We start from the raw sequence: 19,760 nt of genomic DNA on the forward strand, positions 1-19,760 counted from the left end.
GTCCTTGCTTCATTACGGTGCCCGCGTAGGTCCCTGGAGCGTAACGGTAGGATAAGATGAACTTCATTTCCTTTTCCATGCAGTCTAGAGGAAACTGAGCACTAAGCCATGAGCCAGGAAACCATTTAGTACTTGCCCCCTTTTAAGGAAGAATTTATGTTCCACTAAGGTTTTTTGCAAGTCTGGAGCTCAAGATTTTATATTGTTTTGTTTGACTCTTCTCTCCACATATATTCTACACCATAAACATGGGAAACTATGCTTGCTGTTCTTCACAAAGACAGGTTTATATAGAAAGAAAATATAGAGGTTGGAAAGGACCTCTAGAGATCATCTAGTCCAACGCCCCTGCACACGCAGGATCACTTAGAGCACGTGGCACAGGACTGCCTCCAAGCAGGTTTTGACCTCCTGAGAAGGAGGTTCCACAATCTCCCTGGCAACCCGTTCCAGTGCTCTGTCACCCTCACTGTTAAGAAATTTTCCCTTAAGTCCTGTGGAATTTTTGGTGTTTCAGTCTGTGGCCATTACCCCTAGTTCTGTCGGTGGCCACCATTGAAGACAGGCCAGCACCATCCTCTTCACTGCCTCCCTTAAGGTACTTACAGACACTGATCAGGTTCCCTCTCAGCCTTCTCTTCTTCAAGCTGAAGAGGCCCAGCTCCCTCAGCCTCTCCTCATAGGGCAGATGTTCCAGGCCCCTGATCATCCTCGTAGCCCTGCGCTGGACTCTCTCCATTACACAGGTAGAAAAGTAAGAAGGTGAGCAACTGGATTCTACAGCTTTTCTCTGTGTCCCTGGCATGTTGTCTAGAAGCAGCAAATGACAGTTTCATGCCCCTGAAAGTGTTTCTGCTTTTCCCATCTATTAACAATCTGTATTAAAAAAAAGTGTCCTGTCCCTACAGAACTCATTCATATAAATCCCAAGACCACCAGTCATAACAACACGGTTTCTTTATGACATACTTGGTATCAAGCTGCTGTGAAACAGTGAGCAACTCTAAATCATACCTGGATTTTACAATCTGCAATCAGAAGTCATCTCACTTACCGCCTCCACTTCCGCTGGGTCATACCAGACATTAATGTATGGATGCTGTAAGGCTTCATCTACTGATATTCGCTTGGCTGGATCAATGACTAGCATCTTTGATAAAAGGTCCCTGGCTTGGCTGGCTAGAGCAATGAAAACAGAAAAACACAGTGTTAGTGCAGAAAATCACTACCTCCAGAGGAAGGTTACTTGGTTTAAGAAAATAAGAATAAACACAATCCTTTAAGAGATCTCAAAGGTAGTCTGTGGACTCACTCACATCTAGCTTATTCAAATGTAAAACATGACAACCCTTTTTGCACTGTGGAATATTCACTGTTTTTAACCTGGCTCCCTGTGAGACATTCCTTGGGGCAGTTCATTAAAGGCAAAAGTGTCTCAAATCAGCACATGGTACAATGTCCTCCTCCCCTCTGCCAACTACATCACTTTTAGTGACAGTAGGAAAAAGCACACAGGGTGTCTAAGCAAGGAGTAGGGAGTTCCCCTTTGGTCAAGCATGCTCAGTTCTCAGCTGATGGGTGCTCACTTCCTAGCAGTCCCAGCAAAACTGAGTTTTGGATCTCTGCTCCACTCCAAGATCTACTAAGGATACACAGTTCTAGGCTCCCCTAGAAAAGGGATTCAAGTTCCAAGAATAAAATTTTGGACGTTTGTCAAATCCTCAAGAATGTTATGGTCACTACTGACCAAACAGACTACCAAGTATTCTCTAAGCTAAAGAGAGATTTTCAAGATCTTTGAAAGCAGACTCCTGTATGGCAAAGAACGGGACTCCTGTGCAGGCATTCCTTGTAACCTGGCATGCAGAGGACGTTTTATGCCATTCTAAGCTCTTTGGCACCTTCCCCTTGCAGGCTGAAATGCAACACACACAGGGCAGGTGGGTCACGTACCAGAAGCAACCAAGCCAGAAAGCTGCTGGCCAATTCAGTGCCATGCAAAATATGTCACAGAACAGCCCAAGCCCTGCTTGTCTCACACTGAGGTGGAAATTAATGGAAGACACTATCCACCTCTACAAAAATGCACCACGCTATATATACTTTGAGTTCTATGATGTGGCATTGAGTTATTTTACCTGATAATATAACCTACTGTGGCAAACTGATTCTTCCATTACCCAAATTCCTTTTTACTGTCAAGAGTTTGTAACAAATACAACATGACTTAAACCCATGCCTTGTTTTTTGAAGAAATCGAATATTACCACAAATGTAGTATCTAAGCTCTTCCTTGTCTGGGTTAATTCACCTGGCCTCATGCAATAGTAAATATGAAAGAAAGTTAAAGTTAAAATATAAATAGTATTAAACATTATTATATATTTCAGGCATAGGTGAATAAAAATAATATTAAGGCAATTTGTTAATGTTATGCATTGAAATATTTAAGTGGGAAGGATGGGAAGATGTACTAGTGCAAAAAGCAGATTTTTTTTAGGCATTTGTTCCTTGTTCTGTGACTGCATCTTAAAAACTGGTATTCAGTGTGCCCAAAGCATGTACTTTCTGCACTAAAGAGCAGAACACACTTTGACTATCATTCCTGCTCATTAGTTCCCAATCCAACATAATTCCACTAGTCAGTTCTGCATCCAAAAGCATTTGCTCAGGCCTTTCACTTGGCTCCCAGAGCTTAGCCTTGCTATGAAACAGCTAGTAACTGAGAGTGTATTCTGGGTAACATAATGCCATGCAAATTACAAGCAACTGAAAAACACTGTGTGTCATCCTAATACACAATGCAAAGTACTCATGTGGTAGCCAACTGACATGCAAGTCTGTAGACGTTCCATAGCTGCAATTAGAAATCCTTTCTATACTTAACGCACACATTAATCACCGTTCCCAACTGAAGGTCCATGTCCTGGTCAAGTTAATCATAGCTTCGATGTAAAATAAAAAATCTTGCATACATGTCACAGCATATAAAGGAGAATGGTATATCTAGTCCCACAGTAATTAAGATAGTTCTATGCTTTATGTATCAGAATTGAACTACAATATTTTTCAAAATATCAGGTCCACCTATGAGAGCTACTAAACCCCAGCAACGTCAAGAGCGTTTTGGCTGACAGTGTTGGTTAAGAGACCACTCATGATCACTTTCAGAAGGACAGCCACTCACTACAAGTATTACTCACCTTTTCCTCTCATTTTCATCATATCCGAGTGAGCACAGCTGCCAGTAAACATCTGATTGAATTCCAGCTTCGCAAATACCATAGCTGCAATCCCTGTATTTTCCCAATCCCTAGACACCCCTTTTAAAATTATTTTTGCTTTACTGTCTGAGCACTAAACAAACATGGTGAAGTCTCTGATTAAATGAGGATGCAACTAGAGAGAAGAAAAATTGAGAATCCTTCATTGCACTGCAGCAGTCGCATGTGAACAACATACCTTTGAGTTTGTTGTGCTCTGAGTCAGCTGGGAAGAGCGAGTCCGGAAAAAGTTTGGGGAAGGTGAGGCCAGCATACTTGGGTCTGTTCTCAACGTAGTTCCGTACTGTTGGCTGTAGTTTCTTCATAAATTCTGGACAGGGCGTTCCCAGCTGCTCAATAACCTTATTCCACTGATCAATATCTGAATACATATAGTTAAGGAAAACAAAACAAAACAAAAAAACCCAAAGAAAACAAAAAATCCCAATCCCAATCCCAGGGCAATCTCCTGACATTTCTTTATGACTGTTTTCTAGGAATCCTCAGAGGTGCTTAAGTCTATTTTTCGAATATCTTTGCAGTCACTCTCTTTGCTCACCGTTCTGCCTTGGAGCCCTACAAGCTGTCAAGGGCAAAACCTCTCACATGTTAAAACTTACTTGTGGGCACTGTATAAATCCAGCAGCAGCAACAACCACCAACATGGAAGAGGAGAGACTTTCTTGTCTGGGTCAGTGACAGTCGTTACCATTTCTCTTTTAGCTTGTGGTCCAATGGCTTGTGCTGCCTTCCTTTACATCCCTGTAATTCCCCTATTGACATACTACTAAACTACACGGGCATAGCAAGGCAGAATAGTGTGGTCGCATCACACACCCTGTCTATTCAGTCTGCTTAAAGTGAGATCACAGTCCGTTAATATAAGGAAAAGTGTACTCTACAGGGGACAGATGTCACCTTTAACCTGCTTGCTTTATAACTCCTACCTTTCATCTCTCCACTAACCAATTGGTGCTAATTCTCTTAAAACAACAAAAATCAACACTCCCTGCCACCAACTATTTGTGAAAGTCTTGGTAAGGAGGCATTGCATTTGCTTATGCATCCATCATATAAGCAAAATGATGCCTCAGGTATAGTCAGATGTTGCTCTTTATCTGCAGATATTATGGCTATACTGCAAAAATGTGACTGACATACAAGAAACAGACTTTCATGCTTGGAAAAAAAAAAAGGGGGATTACAGGCAATTTGTACTGAGCTGTTCTTTTTCTAGCTTTCTCTGAGATAACGATTATGTATCTGATGGATGAGATGTAGCCCTTCCAGTCATTTTTGGAACAAGCCTTACCATACCATTAAAAAGGAAAGATAACAGTAAGCAAATGCCCGTATCATCAGTATCATCTCTTGCCCTTAACACACAGTGCTACCAAAGACAATCTTCAAAAATAGAGAGCTCACACAGCTGTGCGTACGTATACACTAAGAAATGCAGTGATCAGGGTTTCGTAAGAACGTAGCAGAAACGAAAAGTTAGAGCAACACTAACATTCCGAGCTCTTCAGCACAAAACGTCTTTTTTTTAAAATTATTATTATTTCTGTTAATTACTACTGTCCTGAGTGGCTTATCTGTACAGGAGTTCCCCAAATGCCAAAGACAGGTCCTTGAGATTTAGGAGGAAGGCCGGACAGCAGAAAAATAACAGAATCAAGGAATTAAGCTGGACAAAAATCTCATTTTTGCTGTGGCAGTAATTTCCGAACTTCAAAGAAGTTCTAATTGTGAAGAATGGAAATTTAATAATTTTACATTACTTGAAATTCCATTAAGATTTAATTTGGGAGCCACCTGAAATGTTTTATTTGCACAAAACAAAAAGATTCATTTAGGAGTTAGAGTTTTGATAATCAAAATACTTCAAGGAATGACAACTGACTGATTTAAACATATATTTTGAGAAAGACTGAAACAGTGTTTTGAATTCTTCTAATTTTCAAGGAAAAAATTGGTAAAAACAATGATGGTCTACAAAGAATTTGTGAGTAACTTAGATTTTTGAAACTTAACACAAGGTTTGTGTAAAACGAACGACAACCCTCTACTCTATAGGCCACATGTATCCTGTCCTGACATAGGACAGAAGGCCTACTAAGCCATCGCTGGAAGCAACTTCTCAAGTGCTTATTGAAGGTTTCCAAGAGAGATGCCTTTAGGAATCAAAGGCAGCAGTGGGCCTTTCATCTTCTTGAGAAAGAAAAGGTAGTAAGATATTATGGATGTGTGTGGAAAAGGAACAGAGTAAAACAAAACAAAAAGGCAAAAGTAAGGACTATGTGGTGGGAACTGGTGTTGACGGTGAGTGGGAGACTCCTCTGACAAAGGGCCTTTATCTCCTGCACTGATTTCCGAAGCTGTCAGAGAGGCGCTCAGTAAGAGCCAAGCAGGCTACCCCGAGTGACTGGAACATTTTAAGAGCTGCAAAAACCTTCATGAGTCATCCATGCGGAGCAGGCAGCCAAAGCCAAAAAAGCTGGCAGAGCTACCATCTTCATGCCTTGATTCAACTTGCATTTTCTTTTTAGTGTGGTATCCACTTATTTTGACCCTTTGAGAAGATGTAAGTAACAGTATGGCATTAGTAAAAAATGAGGCCATATAGAAAGCATTTTATAACTTTAACAACAGTAGTTGCTATTTACATACTATAATAGAGCAAGTGATAATAAAATTAAGTAGCACCACATAAGTACTCATATAAAAGGACTTAAAAAAATTACCGGCAGTCATCTGCAAGTTGGGAGATGGTAAAAGTTGGGCTGTGTAGCTTTAGTCAACCATTCTGATGAATAAATATGATGCCACGTTTTCTAGCATGTTCAGCTCCAGTTTTTTCCCCTCCAGCACTTCCTTCAGTGCTCAGATGTTTCTGTGTACAAGTCAATCACTTAGTGAACAGTCTGGACACTGCAATATAAGGTTACAACCTTGTCCTCAGGGTAGCATCATTTTAAAACATCATGGATTCATCATTGCAGTATCTACCAACAGTATTCTAGGCCACATATAGGCTTCCATAACATGTGTGATATACTGCCCTTGTAACATGCACGGCTGAATATATGATGATCACGCACCTGGCTTAGCAAGAGGCACACAAAAATCAGCATTATTTAAATACTTTTTAAAACTTGAACACCGTGTAAGAAAAACCCAAAGCCAACTCTCTGCAACACACACGAAATCTGATTGCTGTTGTACAATATGGCTCGTTAGGTGATAGGCTGCATGGGCATCTCTGATTTCTATTTACGGAAGCTGATACCCACACGGCCTTATTTCCGCCTACTGAATATGCCTATTTCCCGGTAAGAATTTCCACCTACAGCATGTATAAAGGCACGTTTTTTGCTAAAAATGTTTTCAGCAGTTTAACACAATATCCACGTCTAAATCCTGCTTTCACAACACCAAAGAACTGCAAAGGAATAGGGCATCTTCCCAAGTCCCTGTTCAGATTATTTATGTTGTGGTGAGAGAAAAATCCTCGTCCCCCTCATGTAATCTTCTGGAAAACACTGAGTCAACTCAAAGGTAGAATTAACTTTCCAAATTGCTCCGGAGACAACATAAGCTTGGCTTTCTTCTTCTTGCCTGAGGCAAAAACATGATCCAAACTTCGTTACACTGATTTCTTTGCAAAGAGCACTGTTGCTGGCAGTATTCTTTTGAAAAAAAAAAAAACCTACCATCATAAGGTTTTAGCTCATATTTAATTGCATTGTATCCATATACCAAAAATGATGAAGAAATATTAAAATGCTGTGGCTTAGTAAGAACCCACTGAACTTTTGACACTGAAGGTATTCACTTAGAATTGCTGCTTAGAAAAGAATAACAGCCAAGTTCTGTTCTCAGCTCTGCCCAAGCCCTCAAATGAGTTAAAATAGTCAAACAGAGCCAACTCAGATGCATCCTATTTTTCAGCTAGTGTATTTTCTACAACCACATCAGAAAATCCTTCTGTTTCATGACAGAAGTTGGTTTAATTTGCTGTATGGATCAGTTAGTTTAGCAAATGGAAATAGTATCAAATGGTGATAGGTAATGAAGCACTATTTGTGAGAAAGAGTACTGATAATGAATTCTGGTTCACTGGCAGTCTTAACCAAGTCTACTTCCATTTTACGCAGCAAAGAAAGCTTTCTTCTCTCCAAAAAGTTTCTGATTTTTCTTACTCTTTCTACACTTAAGTATGTTGCCCCTGAGCCCTTATGGCTCTCAGTCCCTGCTGATGGAACAATACAAATGAGAACTCTATCACATGTCCTAAGAAGAAATATACCCAAGCATTAACTTTCACAGAAACACTCACAAATCTCTACAAAAACTTCAGGAGTGCGTGGCTGTGAGGGGCCTGACCATGCACATTCTCCATTGCTTCCCGTTGCCAGGGATCCTTCTGGAGACTGCTCGGCAGCCCTGGCAGCAACATATTATGAACACAAGTGGAAAACGCAAACTGAATTGCAGCACAGACCTGAACAAAGCAGCAGCTGCAAATGCCGATTTCCAAGGAGTTATCGCTACAATAAATGGCATGTAATGGTTTCATTATGGAGGCTTTGGGTGATCTCTTAATAATAAGCATGCAGTTGTGCAAAAGAAAACCATTTTTAAAGCACAGTATAGGACACAATTAATCTGGTCCTTACTGGGGGATTTCTTAAGTAAAAATTTACAAAGCTGAAGTCTATTAACCTAAAAACGTTTCAGACTACAGCACTGAAGGACACCAACTCCCACACTTATCACTGCACATTCACACAAAACGTAAACACAATCTAGGCCCAAGCTTGGTGGAGCACAAGTAAGTGTTAATGAGTTACATTAACACAGAGAAGGGAAAGCTTTATGCTCACATATGCAAATGAAATGTGTTCCTGATCCTGTGAAAACTCATGAGTGCTTCGCATTCATTTCAGCATGCACATGACCATGGAACATTTTAGGGAAGACTAAAATTAGAGTATGTGAAGATGAGACCCTGAAAATAAATATTACTGATACCACTGCTTTCTTGCACTCACTGCTGTTCGGATATTACTTTTTCTGTATTTTAATCGAAGTATGAAAGTGCCAGAGTTGAGTAAGGCCAAAAGGAAAGGAAAAACTTATTACTAAAGTATGCAACATAAAAACAACACAGAAACCTACATTAAGAGAAAGCTGCATTAAAAAAAAAAGCCTGCAAACTCCTCTGTGAGCTATATAAGCTTGGGCTTTAAATCAGAAACAAAGCTTGGAAATGAGTTATCTACGTGTCTCATTTGTGCAAGCCTCCTGAGCACAAATCACTGGCATTAGACCTAGCATGCACAATGCTTAGGTTGCTCTTATGAACAGCAAGAAACCATTTTCACAGTCTGATAAATACTAAAAATACATAGCAAAGATAAAAAAAAAAAAAAAAAAAAAAGACAACTGCCTCAGCTGTGGGTGCAAAATGGACTGATACTATATACATGTGTGCATGTGTGTGTGAATACCTGGTCTGCTAAGATTTTACGTCCACCGATGTACACAACTTACCTGCAAATCACTTCTTGCTGATGTTGAAAAACTTTTACTCTCACACAATACCTGCACTTAACTGAAACCAAGGTGTACCAGATTGAAGTCCATTATACAAGTCGCGGAGGAGATCCCTTGTCATATCATCAAACTGCCACCCAGCTAAACGATCATTTAGCAATGGGAGGAAGGCAAGTGCCCAAACCGAAGTCTCTTCCTACTTTCCTACCACTTGCAAACAAATGGTTGCTTGAAATAGAAGCATTTTTCCAAGCTTGTGCTTTAAGTACCAGACCTCCCCACGCTGCAGAGCTCCTCACACAGCACTTGAGGTGAATACTGACTTGCGCCTACCAAACGTTACAGTCTGAACATACGAACAGTCATTTAGGAAGCAAAATGAAATCTAAGTAATAAACAGACATTTACAGCACAACAAACCTAAGAACAAGTGGTCACTGGCTGCTATCAGCAGGAGGTGATTCTGGTGAGCCAGGGAGGACACTGTGCTCCATCTCCTCAGGCTGGGGCCATGTCAAGTGTTTACTGAGACACAGCAATTGTTTTATTGACAATTTTGGCTTGCCAAGATTTTTGTAGGGGGACTTAACCCAGCTTTTTAGGTGCACTACAAATAAATCAATACTAGTCTAGTTAGTATGAAGGGGCTGGAGGGGAGGGGATCCGAAGTACCTACTGAGGCCAAAGTGGCTGCTAGGAAGGATACGATCAGTGCCAGGAAACAACACAGCACCTTTAATCATTTCGCCCATGATGCACCCTACTGACCACATGTCAACTGAAAACAAAAAATGAAATGAAGGTAAACAAGAAAACAGGAACAGAACAACAAACAAATGAGAAGCCTTATCCAACCATGCCATTGCACAGGCACTTGCAGCCTACGCTGCGGGTGCCCACCTGCCCGGCACGCTCTGGGTGTACAAGTTACATGACAACATAGCAGGTCTGTGAAGAATGGACTCTTTTTTTTTTTTTACCCCAGTGTGGATGATGGACAATACTATTAAATACAGACAACCAAATGAGAACCATGGTTGGCTACTGTGTTGTAATAATATGTAGTAATTATAATTTAGAAATTAATTTTGTCTTTCTTATCCTTTTAATCAAGTTTTCATCTGCGTTTGTTACCTAGGTTTTGTCTTGTAAATGAACCCGACACTTGGTATGCAGTGAAGCTGTGCAAACTGCCTTCCCTTCATCCTTTCTGCTGTCAGAGATCCTTGCTTAGTTTTTTTTAACAAGCTGAACTGCCAGAAACCGCAAAAGAAACTTTGGTCCTTGTGAAGACATATCCACTTCTTATTCAGAGATATGAATAGAACTGGCTGGGACGGTTTGGGTCCAATAAAACTCGCCTGGGAGTCGACTGCCTCACGTCCAGGGAAACGCTGGGGAGCCACAGTCCGTAAGGGGAGTCTTGAGAATCTCATAAGATTTCCATTCTGTTTGACTAGAAATGCTTTATCTTTACAGGACAGTAAAGACACACAAAAGCACCCAGCAGCACCACCTCCCGGATTGAAATTCAGAGCAAATCTGGGAAATATTTACCTCGAACAGAAAAGAGCAGTTCAGGCAGGTTAGATGAAGCTAACCACGATTTACGCTGGAAGGCATAATGTGAAAATCAGGCTCCTTATGTCCAGTATGGAATTAAGGTGCTGTTTTTGCCAGTATTAGTAAGTGAAACCACATTACCTCTGCTTTCCTTGCTCTATGACAGGCCATAGGGCATGGAAGCAAGAAAGAGAGACCGGTCTCTCAAGGCCAGAAATTATGGGGAAAAAGATGGAAGTGTCATGAAGTGTCATGCTGTTTGCTTGAATTTATTCTAGCAATTTTTTTTTTTTTTTTAGTCAAGCAACAGTTTGAAGTGGATTTGATTTTGAAGACAAAGGCCCTTTCTGTAGAAATCTTAAGATGCCCAGCTATAAGGCTCCCTGCTGTTTTATTTAGCACACAAAAAGCGTAATCATCACACAATAAATAAACCAATAAAGAAACAAACCAAGTAAAAAAAAATGCTACTTGTTCGGAAGCAATAAGCAAACCTAGAGATGCAAATTATTTCTGCTTTCATTACAAGCTAAGTGGCATGCAAAATAACAGGGAAAGATAGAGCAAACAGTTGGTTGTTCATCTCTTACTGTTACTACCTTTCTGATTTTCAGCGACTGCCTCCTGACATCCCTGCTGCGCTCAGAAATACTCACGCAGAAGTTCGAGTGACTTCCTAGACTGTAAACTCTGTAAAGCAAAGACTTTCATTCTACTTCATTCCTGGGGCTATGGGAAGGAATCAAAAGCTTCTTTGAAAACTTCCAAACCAGAAGAGAGAGAGAGAGGAACATGTAATTGCTGAAGAGAGAGAGAGAAAAAAAAAAGTACCTTCTTGCTTACCCCCCTCCCCTTTTTTCTCTCCTAGACTGATAAAAATACCTCAGAATCCAATTTTCACTGCATGTGTTTTTTAAAAAGTAGTAAGGTGGGGGGCTAAGGGTTTTATTACAACTCATACACTGCAGTAGGACTTGGCAGCTCCAATTAAGAAACTCTAATGCTCTACAAGAGACTGTAGTACAGGGACCTAACCTCAGTTCTTCATTTAATTTAGTACAACATAAATCCACAGGTAGCCTGAGTAACTTCAGTCTTACGGAGTATCAGAAAAACAAACAAACCAACAACATACCAAAACAACCAACCAACCATTCAGAATACTTAGACTAAATTGCAAACCACTCAAGATTTATGCTGGTTCACTATCTCTAGCTGTTTTTCATCCTTATCCACTCCCCTTACAGTATCTGACTATATATAGACCACAGCATTTTCAAAGAAAACTTAAAAAAGCATGAAGATTGCAACACAGAAGGAAAATTACAAGCTGCAGAACTGCAAAATCCCAACTTCCTAGCCCTCTGTTTACTGGGATTATATATTTTATTTCTCTGGTACATAGTTTATAGTCCGTGTAAGGATAACGACCTATCTTTCTAAACTATGGCAAACTCCCAAGTTTGGTGGCATAGCCACATCAGGAGTTAAGATAGCAAACTTGAGATATTCCACAGCTGGATTTATTATATACATGGATTTCAAAATGTTTTAACAAAATGTTTAGCATACAATCAGCTCAATACATTAAGATTTTCTGAGAAAAGCTTTGCTTTCTAATTTGAATGCTGTAACATGATGTTATGGAAACATCAATTAGTATTTCCCAGGAACAGAAATAGAGTTACAATAATGTAAATACTGCATTACTGATTTCTAATTTCTTATCTGTAACAGAGGCAGCCGAACAGTCGTGCAAGCCGAACAGTCAGCCGAACAGTCTACTTTCATGACAGGTTCTGGATGAAAGCAGAAAGGGAACTACTAAAATTTCACAAGTACGATGCCTCCAAAAAGACATGAAAATTTAATTCTTTTGAGAAGCTTTCTGTTACAAACTGATATGCATCAGGTTTTCTTATGGGGAAGCTTATCAGGGCAACAGGCTGAAGATATCAATCCCATTCCAGAGCCATCATCACCTGGAATTCAGAACAGCCGATGTCAGGCACAGAGGCATTGGCATAGGGAGAACTTATCTGCAGTAGACAGGCAGATGCCAGAGCTTGCCTCACCTGGAAAAATACATAAAGAGGTATGACTCACATTCGAGATATTTTAGGCCATCTGATTTCCAGAAATGCTTAAAACAGTCTAACTCCTCCTTGGTCAAAACTCCTACTAGGCACAGGTAGGTGTAGTAGACAACACTCCTTCAAAACACGTGGCTGTTTTTAAAAACTGCATGTTCGGATCCATTCTGCCCATTTTGGAGATGAGTGCTGGCAGAAGCCTAAGGGGTTGTCTTCACTGTAGCACTCAGGAAATTCCTCAGATTAGAGACGGGGAGGAGATGTTGCACTAAATGCAAGTTACACTACAAATTGCTAGAGTACATGTACGAGAAGATGGAAGAAGAAAAAAAAGAGAGATAGAAAAGGGAAACCAAAAAAAAAAAAAAGAAAAAAGAAAAAAACAGCAACAAGCAAACCATCCTCATAGCTACATTGAAGTGTCTTTGAGACAGACCATGTCTTGTATGAGCACTTCGCACTGAACAGAATTAACTAAATTCAAACTCTTGCCATACTCCCAGAAAAACTCCGACTCCAAAACCAAATACTACTATACACAGGGAGGAAATGCTTAGCTAAGGACAAATCAAAACTTGGCCTCAGCAAAACAAAAAAACACTTCACTAAAAAAAAAAAAAAAAAAAAAAAAAAGAAAAAGGTGCAAATGTCTTATTATACTAAAGTTAATAAAAAATTAATTCAGAATGCTAGGCTACCCATTAACATATGAAGGTATTCATATTAATATACGAATATTTGAAATGCAAAGATGAATTCTGCTGATGAGTTGTGGAAAAGCAGTAGCTCTTCATCAGATAATTTCGTATTCAAATGTGTTTCTCTAAGCAAACAGAATTTGGTTTATATAATTTCCTGGGAAAATAAAACACGATACTTTCAGAGAACATCCCTCCTCAATCCCAATGCTCTTTACGAGAACTAGAGGGGGGGAAAAAAAATTCTGAAAACCTGGTCAGATTAATTGTGTTTTAAATGAAATAGAACTATTCAGAAATTAATTTCATCTGTCAGTGCTGTGCAATCTTGCAAACAGATTTAAGATCTTCACAGCTATACAGGATAAGTTTGTTCCTTTCTCTCTTCTAACCCGGGTATTTTCTCTGCTGACTTTGTCTTCAAGTCTAAGCTATTTCAGTGGGAAATTCTACGTTTAGACTATTTTTCATATGCACTATTATAACACAAGCACTTCAGAACCTCGGTTATCACATAGGTTTCCTTGAGTAACTAAATATTCTGCTTTGGTTTTCTTCAGGAATCATACACAGAGACTTGCCAAAACACCAACATCTTCCCCTCTGCCCACTATTAAAAAGAACTGCTTCTACAGTGTGGAAATAAATCAATCCAAGTCATTGGTGTCTGTGAAACATCACTCTGGCTTCAGCACCTCTTAGTAAATCCATCTCACTTGAAAATAATCTCGTTCATACCATTTTGGACTGCTTCCTCGTCTGCAAAAAAATGCAGAGAAAACACATTTCCAATCCTTAAATTGAAATCTTATGAGATTTTGAAGACATTAGAGTTGAACACATCTTTGGGCAAAGCTCTAGGGTTTTCAGAATTCCTCTTATTACAGCATCATCCAAGAGTTTGACCTAAGTTTTTAGCTGCTCAAGCTTCTCCCAATTTAGAGAGCAGAATAAGGTAAGCACTGGGCAAGAAGCTCGAAAGTCGGGTGGAACTTTGCTCTATAAATCTGTCCATAAATCTAAAACAAGTTGCATTTCTTCTCTTGAGGGTCTGACTAGGTTGGCCAAAGAGAAGCCTCCCTGATGGTGTTTTGACCTGCCCACACAAACACATGACCTGTGTGTTAAGTCTACGAAATTTCTGGTCAACACTCTCCAAGGAGACAGGAAATTGTTTATATTTTTTTCAAAACCAGCTGGTTCACTGCACACTGGCAACATTTTAACAGATAATCCTCTAGCCCTGCTACATCTGAGTTTCCTGGAAGGTCAATTAGGTGATAATTTCTTCAGTAACAACAGATGTACGATTTTCAGGAACTGTCCGTCTTTTTGCTAAAGAAAACAACAGTTAACTGAACATATGTTCCAAGAATGTTGTAATAAAGCTTAGAAATACATTCTGTTTTTGGAAAATGCGAAATTCCAATTCTTACTAAGGGGGACACTTTTCATGTATGCACAGCATCTCAGAATAGAATTGAGACCCATAGTCTCCTCAGAATTCAGAGCCTTCTGAGGGTCATATAGGGAGAGCTTGCTATTTATGAACATGTGATAATCTCAATTCCATCTTCCACAACTTCTACTCCCCCAAAGAGTTTAAAAATCAAATTTTATTGGACATCAGCAGGAACTCAGTGCATAGTTTAGTTAGGGCTGGCTTTTTCAAATTTGCTTTTCCTTATTACTTGGCAGCAGCTCTCACTTATTTAAAATGCACTGTGCCAGTGTCACAGACATATTCCTGCTCCACACCAGAAATGAGTAAACCCCATGGGGCGGTAGCATGTACAAACAGCAGGCGTTCCTCTGAGCCCCTGCAAAGACTGAAACCCTGTTGCTTCTGTACAGCTTTGCCTGCTTCAGCTGGAAAACCAGCATCTAGAAGTCCCTGAGTAACACAAGCCAAGCTTTACAGCAACCTTGCTCTGTGGGGGCTACCTGCAGCTGCGCAAATGCCTTCCCAGCCCTTAAGGCAGCCAGGAGGCAAGCTGGATCTGCTCATCAACAACAGCCACAGGGAGGGCAATCAGCTGCACTTGTACACAAACCAGCCTTTCTGACACTGAAAACTCTTGTTATTTTTCACAGGGCACACTGATTAACAGATGAGTATCAACTCAAATGAATGGAGAGACTTCATTTTTTTCTTTTTTTCCAACTCGCCCGGAAAAAAAACACTGTGGAAAAAAAAACACAGTGAAGAGATTTCCATTGATTTAAAAGGCAGGACTACCCCACAATTTACACTACCTCTTCTGAGACACAAAGAGCCCAGTTGCCTCAGCTCCACATTTCAGTTTCTATTTTTAACCGACTTTAAAACGGTAAGTTTTTCTTAAAATATTCCATTATTATCTCTGAGGAAGAACAGACACTAGCATGTCTCAGGCAGAAAGAAACTCTCATGTGAATACTTTTTGAAAGGCTGTGCTATTTAAGTTGCATGGAGTTTATTTTTGCTCAAAAAGGCAAGAACAACAGGGCTTTTAACATCTTGTTGCTAAGAGAGATACTACTGTGTGATGGCCTTTTTACACTGCCATCTTCTCAATTCTTTGCTTTCTTCCTCTCTTCTGGGGACTTCAAGAACTAAATAGTGCATCAAACTTTTCTCCAAAAAGACTAAATGGAAATGCCCTCAATATTTACAAGTGAGCCTCGGATATACTACAGGTGGTTTTGCTTTTCAATTGTAGACATTATTAACAGAGCATTGCTGATGTTTCTGAGCTTTTGGTAGCACTGCAATACAGCAGAACTACTACACTGGTCTTGTAGCTCTTGTGCACAACTGACGAGTTCTAAGAGCTTCTCTGAACATTCTGGGTTGCAAGAAATGCTCCAAGTGTTTGGAGCTGGACCTCTTAAGCTAGACCGTAATAAAACTAAAAACACCATTCTTGGTTCATTGTCAGATTTTTCAGTCTTTTCTAGTCTATAGTGGCATATACGACTGGCAGCCAGCAAAATATTGCTGGTTTCTTCTCAGCAAATACCTGCATTTTCCCCATTTTACCGATGAGAAAAACATACCTGTATCTTCATCAGGCTACTGGGCAGAACTCTCTTTTCAGGAGAAGCCAATGAGGCTTGTGAAAATAGGGCAGGCCTAGCTCTGTCAAACACTACAGCAACTGTGCAAGATCCAGAAAAAAAAAAAATTAGCTCCATTACTACATGGCTATGAAAGTTGATTTTTACCCATATCAACCGCCAGTGTCAGCTGATGCCGAATTTTTACGGTGTTGTCACCAAACTGCTGAAACTGATCTACCTCTTAGTTTATGAGAGCAGAAAACATGCTCTGTTACTGCACTTTTATTTTATGGGCAAAGTATACACTAGCTGCCCTTCCCAGCTACGACAGGCAGATGGGCTGGCTGAGCCTATGATCAACTGAAAGCTATGCCGTCACCTCCTCTTTTAGTTTCATTTCCTAATCTTGCTTTTCACCGATTTAGAAGTGATAAAACAATGCTCCCTAAGATGAGAAGAACAAGATGGGAGATACACTTTTATTAATGACATGGACCTCATGCACGTGAAGGGAAGTCCCACTTTTAAACCAACAGAACTGGATGTCAGGCCAATTTGGAAACCACGCCAAATGTACGTTGTCTTAAACTGGGCGAGTCAAATTCTTCATTTTGTTTTAAAGAAAAAAATGTTGTATTGACTCAACTCTGAGCCCATACAGCACTGACATGAATCCAAATTCATGATGCATTAGCAAGCAAAAGATGGTGATGTCACCACAATGTTATGAAATCACTATTTCCAAAACATGAAAGCAGAAAAACAGATTTACAGGAACCAGATGGGCCAAGTTAAGATGTTTTGGTTTTGCATTTTTGTGTATTTTTTAAACAATGACCAATAAGTAAAGCTATCCAGTTTGCAATCCTAATGCTTGTTTTCCAGATTGCACATTAGTACAAAATACAGACTCAATAAAATGGGACAGTTACAGATTAAAACAGCCGATTTGACTGAAATAATTCTGTGTATCTGTTTTTCATTTTTGTTCATATCAGGAGAGAGTTATTTCCACTTACTCATACCTCTGAGATTCAACTTTTTGCTTCTATCTTTACAGTCTTGGTATACTCATTACATGTTAAAGGGAATGGGGTGGAGGAGAGGAACAAATAATAGGTGAAGCTGCAGCAAATGGCACAAGGATACAGTCCCTTCCTGGAAAGAGGATTTTGTGGCGAACCATTTCTCCCATAATGCATCCCACAGACCATATATCCACTAGAACAGTAGAGACAGGGAAGCGAAGAAGGAGGAAAAAAAGCAAAGTTAACTAAGACATTTCAACTCCTAAAGGAGGGGAAAAAGAGCAGGTTGATCAGAACAGTACAGTTTTTGTTGTTTTTGTTGTTGTTTTGTTTTTTCCCCCCCCACATCTCAGCCAAAGCTCAAATAAATACCTAGCTAAGTAAAAGCTGTGTTCAGCCAGTCAGCTGAATGGTAGTGAGCAACAGAGGAAGTTTAAAATATCACTATTGTTGGAAAAAGGCCCACAGGTAGCAAGTAAAATAACAGTTACGCAGACCTGTGGTTTGCATGGAGTGTATGCTTAAAAAGAAACAAACAAAAGTAGGAATGTTTCTTTAGAAGACAAAAAGGAAAGGCAAAAATAAATAAATACATAAACACCCAGACAGTGATGATCTGGAAAGAATCCCCCTTGTAGCCAGGCAGTTTGTGGGTTAACAGCCACTCACAGGAGTGAAGGCTGGCCAGGTGAACATCACCCACACAGCTATCTCAAGCATCACAGTCAGGACCCAGGCTGCTCAAGGTTGTTCTGCAGCCTCTTGCTCACTGTAAAGAAACAGGGAGTGGGACCTGTGTGCACTCTGCTCGACTCCTTTGGTACTCAAATGCTAAAACACAGAAGTGCTTCAAGGGAAAGGTATCAAAAGGATTAAGACATTTATTAACCTTCCCGATCCAGCTTTTAGAGGCAGTATGCCTAATTACGTATCTGCTGGACTTGGGTGCTTTTTCCTTCCTGCTATTCCAGTCTTAGAAGAAAAATATGCTAGATACATAGTGAGACAGTGCACATGGAAAGAAAAGACCGAGATTCAATGTGAAGGGGAAAACTATCCTATTGTCCGGCTTTGAATCCTCATTTTGTGGTCATATTTCACTATACAACAAGTTTCTCCTCTTTTTCTTCTCCCTTTTATCCTTCAAAAACAAACAAAAACAAACCAAAGAAACAAGCAAACAACTTAGTTTTCTGGTAAAACAAAATAAAGGCAAAATGTTCCATTTGGGAAAAGGAGGGTACGGGTATTAGGGGCATAGGACAACAAGAGCATGCCTAAGGGGGTGCTAGAGTTTTCTTCTCTGGTGATAATTATGCATCTTTAGCCAACCAAGTGCAGAAAGAAAATGAAAGCAGTGAACAGTCCTTACAGGCAGTGTACACAATGAAGGAGGAAAAATTAGGGGAGCTTCAGTAATGTGGCAACATCGGCCAGAGCAGAGGAGTAAAAATGACCCTTTCTGTTGACTTCACTGGGAACTGGATGAGAGCCTCAGAGCAGACCAGATCCTTCGGTATGCCGAGCTTCATTTTCCCATGTTTCCTTCCACTGTTTATTGCTTTTATTTTCTCTTGGTACAACTGAAACACGATCGTTCCATCTTGAGCCAGATGCATTGCCCACAAAAGCTACTATGCTACCTTCACTGCGCCTTTCATCAGGGCATTTGGACATGTATGTTTCTAGTACCTCTCCAGCTGGGCACTTCAGTTCACCACTAGAGTTTCCTGGTGTCATTTTAATAGTGTGAAAACTGAGTGCTTTCAGGGACAACAGTAACGGTAAACATTTAATGCTTGGAGAGAAAATAAATACGTAAAATAATTCATTTCACAATAGGAGAAATGCTGGATATTTGAACTAAGGAACTACAACCAACATGCTGAATCTACTGCAGGCTTCTAATGGTGCATCAAAATTATCTAGAAAAATACAAAGATTTTCCTTTTTTCAGCCGTTATTGTGAATGGTTAGGTTCTGCGTGTTAATTCTCTAGTGCTACAATTTCATATTAAAGCCTGTTTTTTAAATTCATAAATATCATGGATAATTCATGCAAATACTTCTCGATTTCCGAAGAGATGTTGTGAGTATGTCTGTATTGTTTCTTAAGCAAAGGCATCAGTCCCAGAAGCCACATTCATCGCCTCTCACAGAATGCGGCTGGCCATTAATCAAAGCTTTTTATTATTATTTTTTAATGTGAATTAGCCTCTTCAACTTGAAATCAGTAGGAAACTTTTAAAATAAATTCCTAGTTTTGAGGCTCTGCTGTGTTACCCTAACAGTTGTCATCAAAAATCTCCTTACTGACCGGAAAAATGGTAGTTTTTGGCATCAGAATCTGAGTCAGAGCGCATTTTCTCCATTATGTGCTGCGTTCCCTTCTTTCCTGCCTCGTCTGCCTGGCACCTGGATGTTTTTTCTCAGCTTGATTACAACATGAGAGACACTTTAAAAATAAACTTTCCTTCATCTCTTGCAAAGCATGGACTCTTCCTTACCTGCTTC

At 39.9% G+C, this 19,760-nt stretch overlaps 1 protein-coding gene across 4 annotated transcripts in view; it reads right to left on the reverse strand.

The window, feature by feature from the left end:
- Positions 1-19,760, reverse strand: part of MAPK10 (mitogen-activated protein kinase 10) — a 115,393-nt gene that overhangs the window by 15,625 nt on the left and 80,008 nt on the right. For all 4 annotated transcript variants that reach the window (XM_088531621.1, XM_088531620.1, XM_088531622.1 and 1 more), the window contains 3 exons: positions 17,368-17,439; positions 3,463-3,645; positions 1,055-1,179 (listed from right to left, as the gene is read on the reverse strand). In XM_088531621.1, coding sequence (XP_088387747.1) covers positions 1,055-1,179; positions 3,463-3,645; positions 17,368-17,439 — 380 coding nt within the window. The remainder of the gene's footprint in view (positions 1-1,054; positions 1,180-3,462; positions 3,646-17,367; positions 17,440-19,760) is intronic.

This window comes from Tinamus guttatus, unplaced genomic scaffold, assembly GCF_059628265.1.
Source record: "Tinamus guttatus ecotype Peru unplaced genomic scaffold, ASM5962826v1 Tinamus_guttatus_pri_ptg000423l, whole genome shotgun sequence".
NCBI lineage: Eukaryota > Metazoa > Chordata > Aves > Tinamiformes > Tinamidae > Tinamus > Tinamus guttatus.